The following is a 16,847-nucleotide window of genomic DNA, read 5'->3' as shown; positions in this document are numbered from 1 at the left end:
CAGTTAACAGTAGGTTTAAAATGTTTTTAATTTTGGAAAGGATCAACTCTGTGAGAGAGAGCTGCCACTGATGAAGGCAGATTACTGGGAGGTCTTGGCACCATCTGTCCTTTTACACGAGCATTGCTCCTTGGAAGAAAAGTCTTACGTAAGGTTACTTCCAGTTGTGCTTGGAGGAACAATTACCCAGAGGATTCCAGGCTGATGGATATTGTGTGTCCAAGGAGTGACTAAGGACTCTAGGGAGGAGATGCAGAGGAAAGCATAGGTTCTAGTGATCTCACAGAGGAAGAAACAACAGGACCTAGTGGGAGACTGGATTTACTGGGAGAAGGAATGAGAAAGCCGGTGAAGCTGCATGCGAGGCTGGGAAACTGGAGGCTGCAAGTCTGGAGCTGTCACTGGTGACAAAGATAAGAGGAAGCAGAGATGGATTGAGAGGAAAGGTGTGCAGTTTAGTTTTAGAAAAAGCAAGCTGGAGAAAGTGGCAGGATATCTGGGAGGAGATATCTGAGGCACAGCTGGGGACGTGAAATTCGAGAGAGGGAAAGAGATAAAATACAATGCATAGGTGGAATTGTTGCTGTACAGATTGCCTGAAATAGTTTTCCATGATGTGGTAACAAATGTTTGTTTTTACAGTGCTGCTGTAGTGTGAGGAAGGTGAAGCCTGAAATGACTACTCTTCCTTCCTGGTTGCTATAGAGATGAATTATGGTGTAGCAGATTTCATTTGAGGGTCCATAGGCCATGGCTCAACAGTCCCCAAAACTGTGGTATGGCTTTGTCAGGCAATCTGAGGGCCTGGCAGCTGAGTTACAGCTGTCTTCTTCCAGTGTTCCCTGGGTTTTCCTGGCTGGACAAAGCGGGGAGGGAAGGGTACAGGGACCTGGGCCCTCTCTCTCCACTGGGTCTCAGCCCAAGGGGGAAAAGGGTAAGGAGTGTCTCAGCCCCCCTCTTGCTGATACACCAGACCAGCCACCCTTGGGCTACTTCCTATCTTCCCTATTCTTTTTTCAGTTTGGGGCAGGGTCACAGCACTCTGCTTCCTTCCCCGGGGAGGGTTGCTCAGACAGTCTCAACAATTCAGATAATCATTCGGGGCTTCGCAGCTCCCTTCGCATTGTCCAGTGATTCCCCATCAGAGAGAAGGGGAGAGAAGAAGGGGTGGAGCCCCTGACTGCTAGGTCAGGTCTTACCCACAGTCTAGGCCCTTCCCCTGTGGATTCCTGTCCCAGAAGCTACCAACCAACTGGCTTCGTTCCTGCAGACAGTTTTCTCTTCACTCTCCTGCCTGCTTGAGTGACAGAGTCCCCTTTTAAACAGGTCCTCCATCTGGAGCAAGTTCTACGGTTGATGAGGGGCAGGGCCCTCTTGGCCCAGTACTGCTCCATCGCTCATTTAGTCTTAGTGAGAGGTCTGTAAACACCATCACATATGGGAAATTAATAAAGCTGATTCAAGATTAGGTAATGTTGGTGAGCAGTTATCACCTGTTCTGCAATTGTGGAATTCCAATGCACTCTCTATCCGAAAGGCCTTTTCACATGTAGCACACTTGTACCTGTAGTCGCTGTCGACCTGAGGATTGCAAACAGTAAACATTTAAAAGAGGGAGAAGAAACACAAACCATACACAATGTAAAGAGAGCTTGCAAAAAATTCTAGGCTGCTTTTTTATTGTGAGAGCCATTTCATTTTCTTCAACAGAATTTTTTTTCTTCAAAACATGAGAGTACATTTCAGCACAGAATTCTGACATTTTAAATTTCAGAGCATGACTCCTAAACTTGCTGCAAAAAATATGGTGCTGTACTTACTGATCTATAAAAGATGCATATGCACATGTGTAGGTGAGAGCATGTGTGTCTTTTTGGCTACTCTAAGCCCTGCAATGAAGAATTTGACTTAGGAAAAACAAGATGTTTTCTGACTCATAGTCAGGCTCCACAAGATTCTTGGCATCAGATGTCAGTAATCTGAGAGTTTAGGGCCTGATCCAAAGCTCACTGAAGTCAGTAGAAAGACTCTCATTGTCATTAATGGGTTTTACTACCATTACGATTTGTATTGCAATAGCATTCAGAGGCCACAATCAAAGATCAGAGCCCCACTGCAAAACACACTGCACGTACACACACATACACACACACACAGCTGTTTCTCCTCTAGGGAGCTCATAGCCTAAACATACAACAAGAGACAACAGGTGGCAAAAACCAGAGAGGACACGCAAACAAGACAACAGTGAAATAATCCTACTTAGTACAGTGAACAGCAGTCGGAACACACCTTTAGACCCTGCCCTGAGTCTCCAGCTAGCTCTGATTCAGTGACACTCCCCCTTGAGGTAACAAATGTCTGAGCACGTTTCCATAGGCAATTCATACCAGGGATCCATTCACACTTAACACGTTTCAGAGTAGCAGCCGTGTTAGTCTGTATTCGCAAAAAGAAAAGGAGTCCTTGTGGCATCTTAACTGGTTAGTCTCTAAGGTGCCACTAGTACTCCTTTCCTATTCACACTTGACTGACTCACACCCTGCAATCGTCAGCACTGAACTCACAGCACATTTTCATCTCTCCTCATGAAGAATCATCTGGTTGTTTCAACTCACCTCATTCCTGCTGTGTTTATAGGAAACATGCTGCTTCAAGCTCTCTTTACGGCTGAACAGCTTTGCACATTCCTCACATTTAAACAGTTTGTCACCTGAGGGATCCATGAAGACAAAACAAAGAGTGAGTGACTGATGGAACCACCTGGGAACGCCATGTGTGACAGCTAAACAATTCTATGGGTTGCGCCAAACAAATAGGTTAGCAATCAGCTGAAACATGAGCAGCTTCAATAATTAAAAGGATTAATTCACTGATTTTTGAAGTCAAAAGGGACCATTGTGAGCAACTAGTCTGACCTCCTGTGTAGCACAGGACATAGAACCACCCAACATAATTCCTGCATTTAGTTCTACGTGCCCAATAACCCCTGCTTGAACTAGAACATGTATTTTAGAGAGACAACTAATCTTGATTTAAAGACTCAGAGTGACGGAGAACACACTACACCGTCTCACTGTTGAAAGTCTGCACCTTATTTCCAGTCTCAATTTATCTAGCTTCAACTTCCAGCCATTGGATCTTATCATGCTTTTGTGTGTTTGATTAAGGAGCCCTCTAGTAATAATGATGGAAAATATCTGTGAAAAATATCTGCATCTCAAATATTTCAGTTCCTCTACTGAACCCCTGAACTGACTGGAGAGAACCACAGCATGTAGGGAGCTGAAGGCAAACCCACCATGAGACCGGATGTGCCTGCTGAGGTTGCTGCTGTTCTGGAAGATCTTACTGCAAATGTTGCACTGATATACCCGTTTGTGTTCCCCAAGTTGCTTTATCAGCTTTCGACGTATTCCATGTCTACTGGAGAGAATTAAACTTCTTTTGAGGGACATGGTGTTTTGGTGATGAGCAAACCTACTGGATTAGAGAAATAAAGGCAGTGAGTGAACAGCATTCCATAGTTTAAAAAACAACCAGATGAGCCCGACAATCTAGCCAGCTTTCTATCCACCTTATAGTCCATTCATCCAGCCCATACTTCTTTAACTTGCTGGCAAGAATACTGTGGGAGACTGTGTCAAAAGCTTTGCTAAAGTCAAGGAACAACACGTCCACTGCTTTCCCCTCATCCACAGAGCCAGTTATCTCATTATAGAAGGCAATTAGATTAGTCAGGCATGACTTGCCCTTGGTGAATCCATGCAGACTGTTCCTGATCACTTTCCTCTCCTTTAAGTGCTTCAGAATTGATTTCTTGAGGACCTGCTCCACAATTTTTCCAGGGACTGAGGTGAGGCTGACTGGCCTGTAGTTCCCAGGATCCTCCTCCTTCCCTTTCTTAAAGATGGGCACTACATTAGCCTTTTTCCAGTTGTCCGGGACCTCCCCCGATCGCCATGAGTTTTCAAAGATAATGGCCAATGGCTCTGCAATCACATCTGCCAACTCCTTTAGCACTCTAGGATGCAGCGCATCCGACCACATGGACTTCAATTTATTTATAGCACTGTGAACTAGAACCTTAAAACACCAACGGATTGATCACCTCCAAGTCTCTCAAGAAACTAGCTTCACTGGAACAAGTTTTTAAATATGTAATTAAATGAACAACAAAGGCCTCCCTGAGGTTCTGTAAATGTCATAGATATTTTTCCCCTTTGCTCAAGGTTTATTACAAACTCTGAAATGTCATTCGCAGTGATTCAAGAGATGCGATTCACAAGTTACAAATATCAGTGAGAGACTAAATAACATGCCTGGGAGAGATTTTAACATCCATATCTTTTTTAGCACCAACAATCAATGGGAGTAACATTTAACTCTGCAGCCTCTTCCGGGTTTCAAATATCCCATTGTACAAAACTGTAGCAAGATAGAGAAATAATCCTATTGCACTGCACTCCAAGGGTGAAATTTATGTCACCAGTCTCCCATCACCAGTGGCTACAACCCAGCATCAGCTTACAGTGCATTGAGCCTGCATGAATGCCCCTTTGTGGCATACAAGGGTGCAGAGACTCCTTGACCAGCTGTTCCACCAGCAGCATGCATGTATGTGCGTGCACACATACAAGGCAGAAGGCTTTGAATGGATGTGGCTATGTGTCCAAGTTCTCATCAGAGTCATTATACTCTGAAGAAGTCTGTCCAAGGGTATATGGCTCTCATCACTTGTTCCAAATGAGCCCTTCCTCCATGCTAATGGGGGGAAACTACAATGGTGCTTTACAGATGTTAGGAGAGAAAGTTCTACCCCGTTATGAAGGATTGCATCCCACTGTGACTTACTTTGTTACTGAACTGATGTTGTTTGTGGTGCTTGGCAGCTTTCCTAAAACCAGTTCCATAATCCTCTCTTCCGCTGCAGAGGGAAGGGCTGCCTCATCAGGTGGGATCTCTGTTATAATTTCAGCTACTCGATCCACTGTGAATACATTATTATAAAAATACAATATACATGAAGAGTTTTAAACACACACACACACACACACACACAGAGGAATAAAACTCAGAATATTTCTGAGGCAGACATTAACCATTATATTTACTTGGACACACTCTTGATCCAGAAATAAACTGAAATGGAGCTTCAACTCTTGGCATCCGATTGAGTTCAAAATAGATAGGACAGTCAAAAATGAAGATTCAAATTCAAGTCCATAATGGGAACCTCTCAGCAGCCACCTCCAAGACAAACGAAACCATCTGATTATGTGAGGAGGGCAGAACTCTTTTGGAACAATTTATTCTCAGAAGGAACAGAAAAGAAAACGTTTCTCTTTCTCCACAGGACCCTTCTTTACATAAGAGAGACCAAGGTCTCCAGACAGATCTATCTACAATAAGAATATGAACAAGAGAATTGCCACAGCCTCTAGTCAGCACCAGCAGTGTTCAGAATTCAGATGTTTACCTGGAAGTAGGCAATTACAGAAAAATCTGTAAGAAACATAAGAAATGTTTCTGCCAACAAACTCAAGTTAGAGGTTGGCTTATTTTTCCAGAAGCACGGGTTTATCTCCTTTCCAAATTTTGTTTTTATACTATTCAATGTAACTATAGATATTCTTGTTAGCCACATAAATGTCCAATCTATTTTTTTTTTCTGCTGAGCTAACGGCCTCAGACAAACTTTACACCCACAGAATAGTGTACTGCAAAGGACAAGGAGCCAAGTTGATTTTGCAGACTTAGGTTCACAAGCCAGCACTCCAGGGGAGTGTTAAAGCTAGAGCTGTTCACAGTTTGGTGTGCAGGGCAAGGACAGCAGGTGCTATGCCCTGTGTGGCACTGGCACATTCAACAGCTTCACTGATAACACAGGTGTCGTGTAACAGGAGTGCCAGACTGTAGCTGAGGCACAGCCAACGTGTCTGTCACAGGGGCACAGCCTTTTAAGAACAGTGGACTCAAGACAGGGCACACGTCAATGAAGGGTTGGCTGACCATGCATTATGTGACTCCCTACTGGAGACAATATAAAGAAAGGCTCCTGGCTCAATCTTTGGAAGATGAGGGTCGAGGCAAGACCCTGAGGGAAGTCCCTTCATGGGAACAAGGCAGAAGGCCTAGGGGACAGCCAGAAGAGGCTAGGCAGAACGATGTGTCCCCTCCCTTCCCAGCTTGCGGAAAGTGAGTTAGGCCTCTGTTACCCAGTATTTTGTGTGTCTTTGAGTCTTTCTGCATCTTCTGCTTTAATAAAACCAGCCCTAAAGAAAGGGACTTGGACCTGAACTTGAAAGTTTGGGCTTTCTGTTGGCTGCCCCAGTGGTAAATTTGCCCACCAGCTTAAACGCAGCTCCCGCAGTGTTTAGCACTGAGGCATCTAGAAAAGAGTGACAATCATTTTCTGCAATGACACTAGGGTTTTCTATGTGAACTAAAAAAAATCTCCAGGATTCCCCTTTTAGACTCTGAACTTGGCAGACTTTGCTGAGAATAGATCATTAAGGTGGAAGCATGTTTGGCAACTACTTTTATTAAACCTCTCTCATCTCACCTGCTGGGTCTTTATCTTCAGCAATGACAAGAGGTGTTTCTGCTTTTGCAGCTTTGGGCTTTCTTCCCCTTCGTGGAGTCCTCCTGGAGTCTACGTTGGCACTAGTACCTTCACCAGTTACAGGCTGATGAGCAATGGGAGCCTCTGCAGGCGTCTCTGGAGTTGCATCATTTTGGCTTGTCTGGGGGACTCCTTTGGCTTGTTCCAGGTGACTCAACAGATGTTCTGCAGGCATGTGTGTGGAGGAAACACAGTCATGAAACATGTGGACAGCTCCAGCACCAAAACTTATAATTAGACCTCCTTTATTTAACTGAATCTTGCTTAGATCAAGTATTCACTGCAGTTAAAACACCTTTCTAATTAAAAGTACGCTCTCTATTATAAACTAAATTGATCATTGAGATGGATTGAAATTTTAGAGGTTTTAATATTTGTTGTTAAATTGGTGAGTGCGTGCTCAGGTCCCCCTTCTGAGCCACTCTGCAGAGGATATGAATTGTTACACACCCCAACTACAGAGCTGTGCCGTTTTAGCTCAAGCTGTAGCAGTTCATACTTTTTGCTCTGAAGGTTCCTGGTTCAATCCCTGGTGTGTCAGCCAAGATAATTACATTATATTGTACTGAACAGATCTGCGGCCCATTGATGTGCCTCAGTGATTTAACAGCGTCCCATTTTACAAAATGACTTAGTAGCCTAAGTTTCATTGAAAGTCAACAGGACCTCCACTGCTAAGCCTTTTGGATACTCTCAAAAATTATGCTCAATAGCTATAAAGACAAAGTATGAAAATGACAAGCTCCATTCGCTTTTACTTATAGTGTCTTTCAGCTCCAATCGCTTCGTTCATAACATCACTGAGCATAAGCCTGTCACTAATTTTGCACTGTTTTGCGTATACGATTCCCTGTCATTTGACAGTCTTAATATTCATCTATGATATGTTATACAAGTGTTTCTTTCGTTCCAGATCCAATAACGAAAACATTTTATCAGACAGGACGCCTACAGTCAATATCAGTTGCCACTGCAGTTTTACTCTTTTTTTCTTAGGATCTGGGGAAAAAAAAAAAATCTACAGAAGTGTAATTTATGGTATTGTGAAGCCACTTCCCTGTCCATAATCTGCTGGCTTGGAAGGACAGAACTTCCAGAATATTTCTGGGTATATGTTTGATACGAATTCCAAATTCCCCTTACCTGTCAGCAACTGAGGTTCCGGGAAAACAGATGAACACACTTTACATGTCCACTGGCTGGACTCCACTTCAAGGGGCCCACTACTCTCTGGAGCGCTCACTAGGACATGCAAAGGAGAAATTATTACAAGTTTTTAAAATGAAGACAGCAAACCCTTCAACAACTTTCTGGGATTTATGATCTTGTTTATCCTGTAAGGAAGCCCTCAGAAGAGCAGATTACAATCAATCAGTCATGAAAGACTCAAGGAGGCAGCTACTGCTATCCTGGCACTAGTATGGTAGTCTGGTAAAGAACAGGAGGGATAAAAACCACACCTCCTCAGATACTTTAAAATGTACAAAATGCCAGAAATGACACTCAAAGACTAACGTTTTATCTATGGGAAGGCTGCAAACAGGACTTTCCCATACCAACATTTAAGGAGCCAAAATAGAAACTGGAAAAAAAACCAGGAGAGATTTATGAGGTGGGAGCCTTCCTACGTCTCTTCTGAGTTGTAGATAGGATCTCCTTCTTCCTAAATTAAATGGAGATGAAAGAAACAGTACAAAAAGCACACCTGGAGCGACCAATCTTGGGCACCTTCAAAACCGGAGTTACCCAGCTGTGGACAAACTGGGGATACAGACTGAACAAAGTACTGTCTGAAAAGCATGATGGAAACACTAACATTTGGGTTTAAGTAAATAAGGGTGGTGATAAGGAAATCACATATTTGAACAGTTTCGTGAGCTGGATATTTTGCCAGACGAGCATATTGGTGTTTTGCTTAAGCAACTTCCCAGCTCTTACATACAAAGAAAGAAAAGTAGGACGTTATTTTAAGTAACCATGCAACACATAATGCTATTAGGGATTTTTCAGGAAAAAGGAAAGTAACAGAATCACAAAAACTGTTAAATAACTGTGGGCTGTGAACAGAGATTAAGTTCCAAACAGGTCATCTAAGGATCCATCAGGTGGACCTGAGAAATCTAGACCATTCTGCAGATTGTTTAAGATCCCCAAAGTTGAATATTTCACAATCTACTGAAATCCCACAGCCTGCCATGTGGATAGCCAGGAATCCCAAGGGCCATATTTCATTTTGGAAACACGTTCCCATTTCCAACACAGAATATTGCAGGAGCTTAGTTACATGAAAATGTCTTGAGTCTTAGATTTTGTCCCAATTGTGGATGAAAAATTTTCTGAAAATTTAAAATTTCTCACAGAACTGAATTTCAGTTTCCTGTCCAGCTCTACCTTCTAGCAATAACAGTACTGGAGCTAACAAAGGGGGGATGTTCTGGTGGAGTGTTTTACACTTCTAAAACCAAGAAAAAGACATTTTTAATGTCAATATGCAAAAGTTAGTGTAACTATGTTTCAAAGAACAGTCCCAGATTACTTCTTTTTGATCTGGATTCCAGGATCATGCATGCACCCTGATTTGGGTTTTTAATGGCAATTTTTGTGGCAATTTAAAAAAGTTTAATGTTTTTTAAAAAATTGCTTTGCCCCAGTTACCAGAGATTAGATTTTTTTTCTGCTTTGTGCCTATGGGAAGTGGGAGCCAATCTTTATAATAAATTTAGGTTTTCCAAGTTTATTTAAGATTTTTAACTATATCCTTCTACTTTAGCCAACACAAGATTTAGGGGTAACCACTGTTCTTGTTAACCCCTAAAAAAGGGATTGCTCCCACTTTTGCTGTATCTTTTTGGTTTTCTTCCTGTATTCTACCATATTTCAGATATTATGTCTTGCAAAAAAAAAAAAAAAAAAAGGACGTAACATGAAAAAAAATAAATTAAAAGTCGTCAGTGGCATTTAGGATAAAAAACATCTGCTTGAAAAACGTTTCCATGTCCCTTCACTCCTTTTTCTATCTTCAATGGATTTTTAAGCACAGCACTCAGGAAGGTAATAAAATGAAAATCCATAGATTTAAATTCTCTACCCGTTAACTATCAGAGATGGATTGAGCTCATACATATTTACTGTATGTCACGTAATCATGACGTTTCCATCACCTCAGAAACACTGTGCACTGAGCACTCCTTTGCTCCATCCAGATCTGCCCATACACTGTCACTATTGGCTTCATACAGCATAGACAGGAACAGAGGATGAAATATTTTATTTACCTGCAAAGTCAGCTACAGGCACACTGGACTTCTTGATTTTTTTAAGAGAGAAGACTGCACTGGGAGGCTTTGAAGAGATTTTGTTCCCTTCCTTGTCGCATTCCATCACTACTAAGCATACATCTGCGGTGAAGGAAAAAATAGTTCCTTTTTGTTATTTTCCCAGTATCTGAGTGGTACCCTTGGTGTTGTGCCAGTGTGACATCTGTGGGTGCTGCGGGCTATGCCACCCAGCAGGTCTTCAACAACTTACTCCGCGAGAGAGCCTAATCAAGGCAAAACACTATGTATGCCTGAATTCTGCAGAATAGCTTCCAGTTTAGAATCCAGGCTACAGCGGCATCGCACAGCACAGGTGCATACTCAGTATGCATACATATGGATTTCACTGTGTGTGGATATACTACCTTACAGAGGTATGTACGGTCTCCATATTTTCATTTGACAACAAAGATCACTAACACTATACAAGCCACCAATGCTTTGAAGCCATTTGGAAAGGATTAACCTACAAATCTGTACATTCATTCCAATATTTAGCACAGACTTGAAGCTTGATCTAAGCTAATCAGAAAACCTGGATAGAGGATATTTGATTTCATCTCACAACACATTCACAAGATTAACCAACTCTGGTGCTTTTTTGCTTGGAAAAAAAACAACCAAACAAAACGTAGGCTTTCAGTTTACACCACTCAGAAACATCTTGGGGGACCAAAACTACTTTGCCAGAATGACTTAAATACCAATCAGCTTTACAGCACTTCAGATGGCCTGCTGCACTGTCAAGAACACAAAGTTACCAAGCACACTGATGGTGCTGGCACATCACCAAACAATCATGGCTACATTCATCATCCTGGAAATTCTTCTCAACCCAGGAACCACACTGTACATTAAAGTGTTCTCAACTAAACAGCAACAATAACACTCTTGCAATGTTAAAAGGTTTGGGTTTTTTGGCTACAGAAATGTAAAAGTAGAAGAGAATTGAGGGGGAAATTATGATTATTATTAATTTTACTGTAGCACAAAGCATAGAAGCTTTAACATCAGTTTAAAGAACTCTAACAAAGCTGTCAACCTTCCTTTGCAGAAGCTCGAGTAATCATGTTGAACAAAAGCTCAGTTTGAACTCCTCTCCTTGTTTCACAGGGCCCTACACAAGCCTTCGAAGGCGCATGTAATTGCTCCCAATTGTACGACACCCCATGGCAAGGACAGAAAGCTTCATTCCAATTAAAAGAAAAGAAGACTGCTTCGCAGGTGATCTATTTATACGTTTGGACTGTGCTGACATTTGAATTTCTTTGGGAAGAGACGGGAAAGCTCTTCCATGAAGAACCATTTTGATGAAATTACTGATTCCTCCCGTCTTGGTTCTCAAGCCGCTGCAGAACCAATTAGAACATGCATCTTTTTTTGAAGACTCAGATACCTCTTGGTGCAGACCTTAGGCTTCCTTCTTGTAGGGCAGAAATGCATCTGAGAGTCCGATTTTTTACATAATTTACAAATTCAGGGCCAGATCCTACAAGGTACTGAGCACCCTCAACTGCCACTGAGCTCAGGAGGATGATCAGCACCAAGCTGGACTGGGCCCTGAGGGAAGAAGAAAAAGGCCCCCCCAAACGTACCATTGGCAACACTAGTGACCTGCTTCAGCACTGGCTTTTCCATTTTTTTGGCGTAAAAAGCTGCATACCACACTCGCAGCTCAGTTCCTGGTGGGATATCCCGAGAGGTGGTGAAGTAAATATCATTGTCATGCTGGAAGGCAGTCAGGTTCTGGTGTTCATATTCAGTGGCTGCTCTCACCATCATCATCCAATTGCAGTCATCTTCGTTAGAGGTATCAAAATAAACCAGGGGCCCATCCTTCTGGAAAACCTGTAAGCCACCCATACAAACAAAATGCATATATAATACAAACACGATAAATAATACATTAGGGCTGTCAAGCGATTAAAAAAATTAACCGTGATTAAAAAATCAATCGTGATTAATCGCACTGTTAAATAATAGAATACAATTTATTTAAATATTTTTGCATGTTTTCTACATTTTCAAATATATTAATTTCAATTACAACACAATATAAAGTGTACAGCGCTCACTTTATATTTATTTTTTATTACAAATATTTGCACTGTAAAAAAAAAGTATTTTTTCAATTCACCTAATACAAGTACTGTAATGCAATCTCTTTATCATGAAAGTTGAACTTACAATCGTAGAATTATGTACCAAAAAAAACTGCATTCAAAAACAAATCAATGTAAAACTTTAGAGCCTACAAGTCCACTCAGTCCTACTTCTCGTTCAGCCAATCACTCAATCTCCTGTTTACGTTTGCAAGAGATAATGCTGCCCTCTTCTTGTTTACAACATCACCTGAAAGTGAGAACAGGCGTTTGCATGGCACTTTTGTAGCCGGCGTTGCAAGATATTCAGTGCTAGATGCGCTAAAGGTTCATATATCCCTTCATGCTTCAACCACTATTCCAGAGGACATGCATCCATGCTGATGACGGGTTCTGCTTGATAACGATCCAAAGCAGTACAGACTTACGTATGTTCATTTTCATCATCTCAGTCAGATGCCACCTGCAGAAGGCTGATTTTCTTTTTTGGTGGTTCAGGTTCTGTAGTTTCTGCATCAGAGTGTTGGTCTTTTAAGACTTTTGGAAGCATGCTCCACACCTTGACCCTCTCAAATTTTGGAAGGCACTTCAGATTCTTAAACCTTGGTTTGAGTGCTGTAGCTATCTTTAGAAATCTCACATTGGTACCTTCTCTGCATTTTGTCAGATCTGCTGAGAAAGTGTCCTTAAAATGAGCAACATGTGCTTCGTTATCATCCGAGACTGCTATAACATGAAATATATGGCAGAATGCAGGTAATACAAAGCAGGAAACATACAATTCTCCTCCAAGGAGTTCAGTCACTAATTTAATTAACACATTATATTTTTTAACAAGCATCATCAGGATAGAAGCATGTCCTCTGGAATGGAGGCCAAAGCATGAAGGGGTATACGAATATTTAGTATATCTAGCACATAAATACCTTGCACGCCAGCTAAAAAAGTGCCTCGTGAACACCTGTTTTCACTTTCTGGTGACACTGTAAATAAGAAGCGGGCAGCCGTATCGCCTATAAATGTAAACTAACTTGTGTCTCTTAGCATGGCTGAACAACAAGCAGGACTGAGTGGACTTGTAGGCTCTAAAGTTTTACATTGTTTTGTTTTTGAGTTCAGTTATGTAACCAAAAAAAAAAATCTACATTTGTAAGTTGCACTTTCACAATAAAGGGAACGCATTACAATACTTGTATGAGGTGAACTGAAAAATACTATTTCTTTTGTTTATCATTTTTACAGTGAAAATATTTGTAATAAAAAATAATAATATAAAGCGAGCACAGTCAACTTTGTATACTGTGTTGTAATTGAAATCAATATATTTAAAAATGTAGAAAATCATCCAAAATATTTAATACATTTCAATTGGTATTCTATTGTTTAACAGTGCGACTAAACTGCGATTAATCGCGATTAATTTTTCTGAGGTAATCGCATGAGTAAACTGCGATTAATTGACAGTCCTATAACACATTATTGTTATGAATAATAAATCAGACTGGGTATTTTGTGCCTTGATGGTGCCTTTCATCAATGGGTCTCAAAACGCTTTAGAAACAAAGTAAGCCTCAACACTCCTGCAAGGTACATATCACATATGCTTTCAGATGTGTAAACCGAGGCCCAAAGACTTGCACAAGGTCACACAGACAGTGGGAGAAGATCCCAGGAGTTCTGACTCAAAGTAAGCTGCTTTAACTTCTAGATCACAATTCCTCCCTCAAAATAGAAATGCCATTTAACTTGTTCACCTATCAAGGGTAAGGGAAAAAATCCTGAACACTTATTACCCTTGAATTTGGTTTCTAGATCTTTATTGCTCAATCAGATATTACTGTGAAGGGAAGACTGCACTGAAACACCCAAAGTATTTTTTTCACTGAAATGTTTCAAGGGGAGAGAATGAAACAAAAATGAGAAAACAAACAAACTTTTCTTCTGCATGTTGTATAAACAGCACCACCACATCTTATGTACTTGTCGAGGCAAAAGCCTACTGGCTTTTGTGACTACCTATTAGAGAAGTGGGATCAAATCGAACCCTCCATTAAAAATACCTGGAGCACCCTACAGTTCAAGATCTGACTCCAAGTTTTTTGGTTTGAACCCATCTCTACTTATCAGTTTCTTTACATCATCTGTAGGTGATGACCTTAAAACTAACGTCATGTCAGTATCATTTTGCTGGTGCCATACTGTACCTTCAGTGGAAATGCTGACTCCTTTTCCAGTTTGGCAACTCTCTTGGATTCAAATGGGCCAAACTGGGTACGTTTGACAAGCTGTGTCACTGCAAATACTCCTTCAGTCCCATCTTGCAGTTGTCTGATCTCCAGATTGGAAGGAAGGGATGACCTATTGAAAACAAAAATGAGAGAATCTAAGTACCATGTAAAGTAGCTGTGCAGAACACAAGTCTTGCAATGTCCAAAGGAAATCAGCACCTATTTCTCAATGCTGCAATGACAGGAGGTTGTTATGCTGAATAAAGCTAGTTTCCATTGGAATTTAAAAAAAATAAACAATGGAAACATTTCTACTGACCTTCAATTCTATAAAAGCTGATTTTTAAAAAAATCTATTTTTTGGTCCAAATCTGAGCCACCAGTATCTTTTCATAGATCATTTGCTTTCAAGATATTTTCCTCTTTAATCAGAATCTTTCCCATCTCTGATGTCAAATCCTGTCTCCCTTCTAAATCCAGAGGTTAGCAGTAGCTTTCCTTCAGATCATAAGTGCCTTGGTCATTGGTGTCTCACCATTTTTCCAAATCTGTTTTTAAGGGGAACCGTACCCAAACGTGACAAACATTTGAAAATAACTTCCTGTAACGAGAGCCATCATGCAGTTTAGGTAATAATTGGACGGGAACCTGATGTAAGAGACTGTAAACCATTCTCCATTGTTCTTCGACACTGGTGTAGAAGAAAAATATGTTGGCTTGTAAGAACCCTAAGCATGCATTTATATTCAAGTGTTGCAGCCACACCCAGTAAATCTGTTTTCCTATTTAACTTATTGTGGCCCAAATTTTAGGCATAGAAACGGGGAGGAGGGACTGTATTTTTCTATACTATCCCTCTTCCAGCCCCTAATTGATGCCTTCAGTGAGAGCTGTGCTGACAGAGTTTTGTAGAAGGTTAAGGAAAAGAGACCAGGGAGGGGCTGCTCTCCACAATACCATCCCTTTCTCTGGGCTCAGATTTCCTCATGCAAATCTGGGCAGCAAATAATACAGCTGGTGCTGTCATTACCTCCCACTGAATGGCCCTCCTCACCCGCAGGGGGACTGAGGCAATGGCAACTCAGCTTCTGTAACAGCTGTGTTACAAAAAAGAAAAGCCAGCGAGTTCCTTTCCCTCCACGCTCCCAAGTTCTCCAGATGTGTGGGGTTGGCTTGGGGCAGAGCTTCCAAAATCCATGCCCCTCTCCCTCCTCAATACCTCACCTCAGAAGAGAGGGATGGGGTACATGGTTTCTCCCCCGCATAGATTCCCCCCATGCGTTTTTCCACTGGAGGAGTGACCTGACCCCGTGCATTTATAGAACTTTAACCTTCAAAAAGTTATGCTGGCCAGTCAAATTTGGCCCAAATATAAGTTTTATACACGCAAGTTGTTACAAAGCCTATGCTCAAGGGAAATGGTTTCCAAACATTTTTAAATTTCCAATTAAGTCAAGTTTATAAAAAAACAAACATTCCCCTGCATTGTTAGCTACCCCAACTTTTCAACACTGCTCTAGTGCATGAGAACCTGAGAATGAAATTGGCTAGAAGCCAATTATACACAAAGGTGAATCTGACCAGTCTATTTTCACTGTCAAGGCTGAGAGAAATACAAAAAGTAAACCAATTAATCTTTTAGTGAAAAGCAAAGGAGAATTTTAAAAGCAGTTTTAATATCCTAAGAGATCATGTTATTATAAGAGAGGAAAGGACATTTGTCAGCATGGTGATCTTGTGGTTCAGTCACTGGACTGGTACTCAAGAGATCTGTGTTCCAGTGCCAGCTCTGCTGCAAACTTCCCATTGGACCTTAGGCATGTCAATCTCACTCAGCCTCAGCTCCCCAAATGTAAACCAGGGATGGCAATATTTCCCCCACCCTTTGCCTATCGTGTTTATTTAGACTGTAAGCCCTTCAGGACAGGGACCATCTCCTCTTGTAATACATTTATACAGTGACGTCAGTTGGGTCGTCTAAGCATTAGTGTCATTGCTGGTGGTATGAGGGGGGTGTTCGTCCACCAGAGGCGCTAAGAAGAAGAGAAAGTTGATATGGACAGTTTAGCTCTCAATGAGTCAGTTTGGTACTGATCAAACATTCACCGCATTGCCCCCATGCCATATGTTAGAGATCAGTATCCTTCTCTGAGTTCTACTGTGTGTCAAAATTCCATTGTAAGTGAACTCTCTTTCCCATAGCAAAAAATCAAACGTTCCACATCAGAATATAATTCCAAATGGAAACATTTAATGCTGCGATATAAAGTTTACTCCTATTCCTAACTCTCTATTTAATTTGTTAATTTCTTTTGCGGAGCATAAATATTTCTGCTATTTTATTATAGACCTAGATTTACTGACAAAACCGGGATCGATGATCACTCTTTAGAAGACTTACAAAGATGGAAATGTTCCGAAGTTTTGCTTCTCACAGTAGAGGAATTACAGAGGCAGTGCAAAACTGTGTAACTCTTATTAACACCATGGGAAATTCCCATGAACCATTTTGAATTTTGAAAATCTAGTGCAGCACGTGTAAGGAGAAGGAACGGGATAAATGTCAAACATTTTC

The 16,847-nt window shown here is 41.2% G+C and overlaps 1 protein-coding gene across 7 annotated transcripts in view; it reads right to left on the bottom strand.

The window, feature by feature from the left end:
- Positions 1-16,847, bottom strand: part of PRDM15 (PR/SET domain 15) — a 44,566-nt gene that overhangs the window by 14,961 nt on the left and 12,758 nt on the right. For 6 of the 7 annotated variants that reach the window (XM_037903595.2, XM_037903602.2, XM_037903640.2 and 3 more), the window contains exons 4-12: positions 14,249-14,402; positions 11,538-11,790; positions 9,901-10,023; positions 7,769-7,867; positions 6,566-6,790; positions 4,855-4,990; positions 3,302-3,483; positions 2,619-2,713; positions 1,494-1,581 (exon numbers count right to left, since the gene is read on the bottom strand). In XM_037903595.2, coding sequence (XP_037759523.2) covers positions 1,494-1,581; positions 2,619-2,713; positions 3,302-3,483; positions 4,855-4,990; positions 6,566-6,790; positions 7,769-7,867; positions 9,901-10,023; positions 11,538-11,790; positions 14,249-14,402 — 1,355 coding nt within the window. The remainder of the gene's footprint in view (positions 1-1,493; positions 1,582-2,618; positions 2,714-3,301; positions 3,484-4,854; positions 4,991-6,565; positions 6,791-7,768; positions 7,868-9,900; positions 10,024-11,537; positions 11,791-14,248; positions 14,403-16,847) is intronic. The other variant, XM_037903634.2, reaches the window with a different exon arrangement.

The sequence above is a fragment of the Chelonia mydas genome, chromosome 1 (genome assembly GCF_015237465.2).
Source record: "Chelonia mydas isolate rCheMyd1 chromosome 1, rCheMyd1.pri.v2, whole genome shotgun sequence".
Lineage (NCBI taxonomy): Eukaryota > Metazoa > Chordata > Testudines > Cheloniidae > Chelonia > Chelonia mydas.
This window is presented reverse-complemented; position numbering and strand designations above follow the sequence as displayed.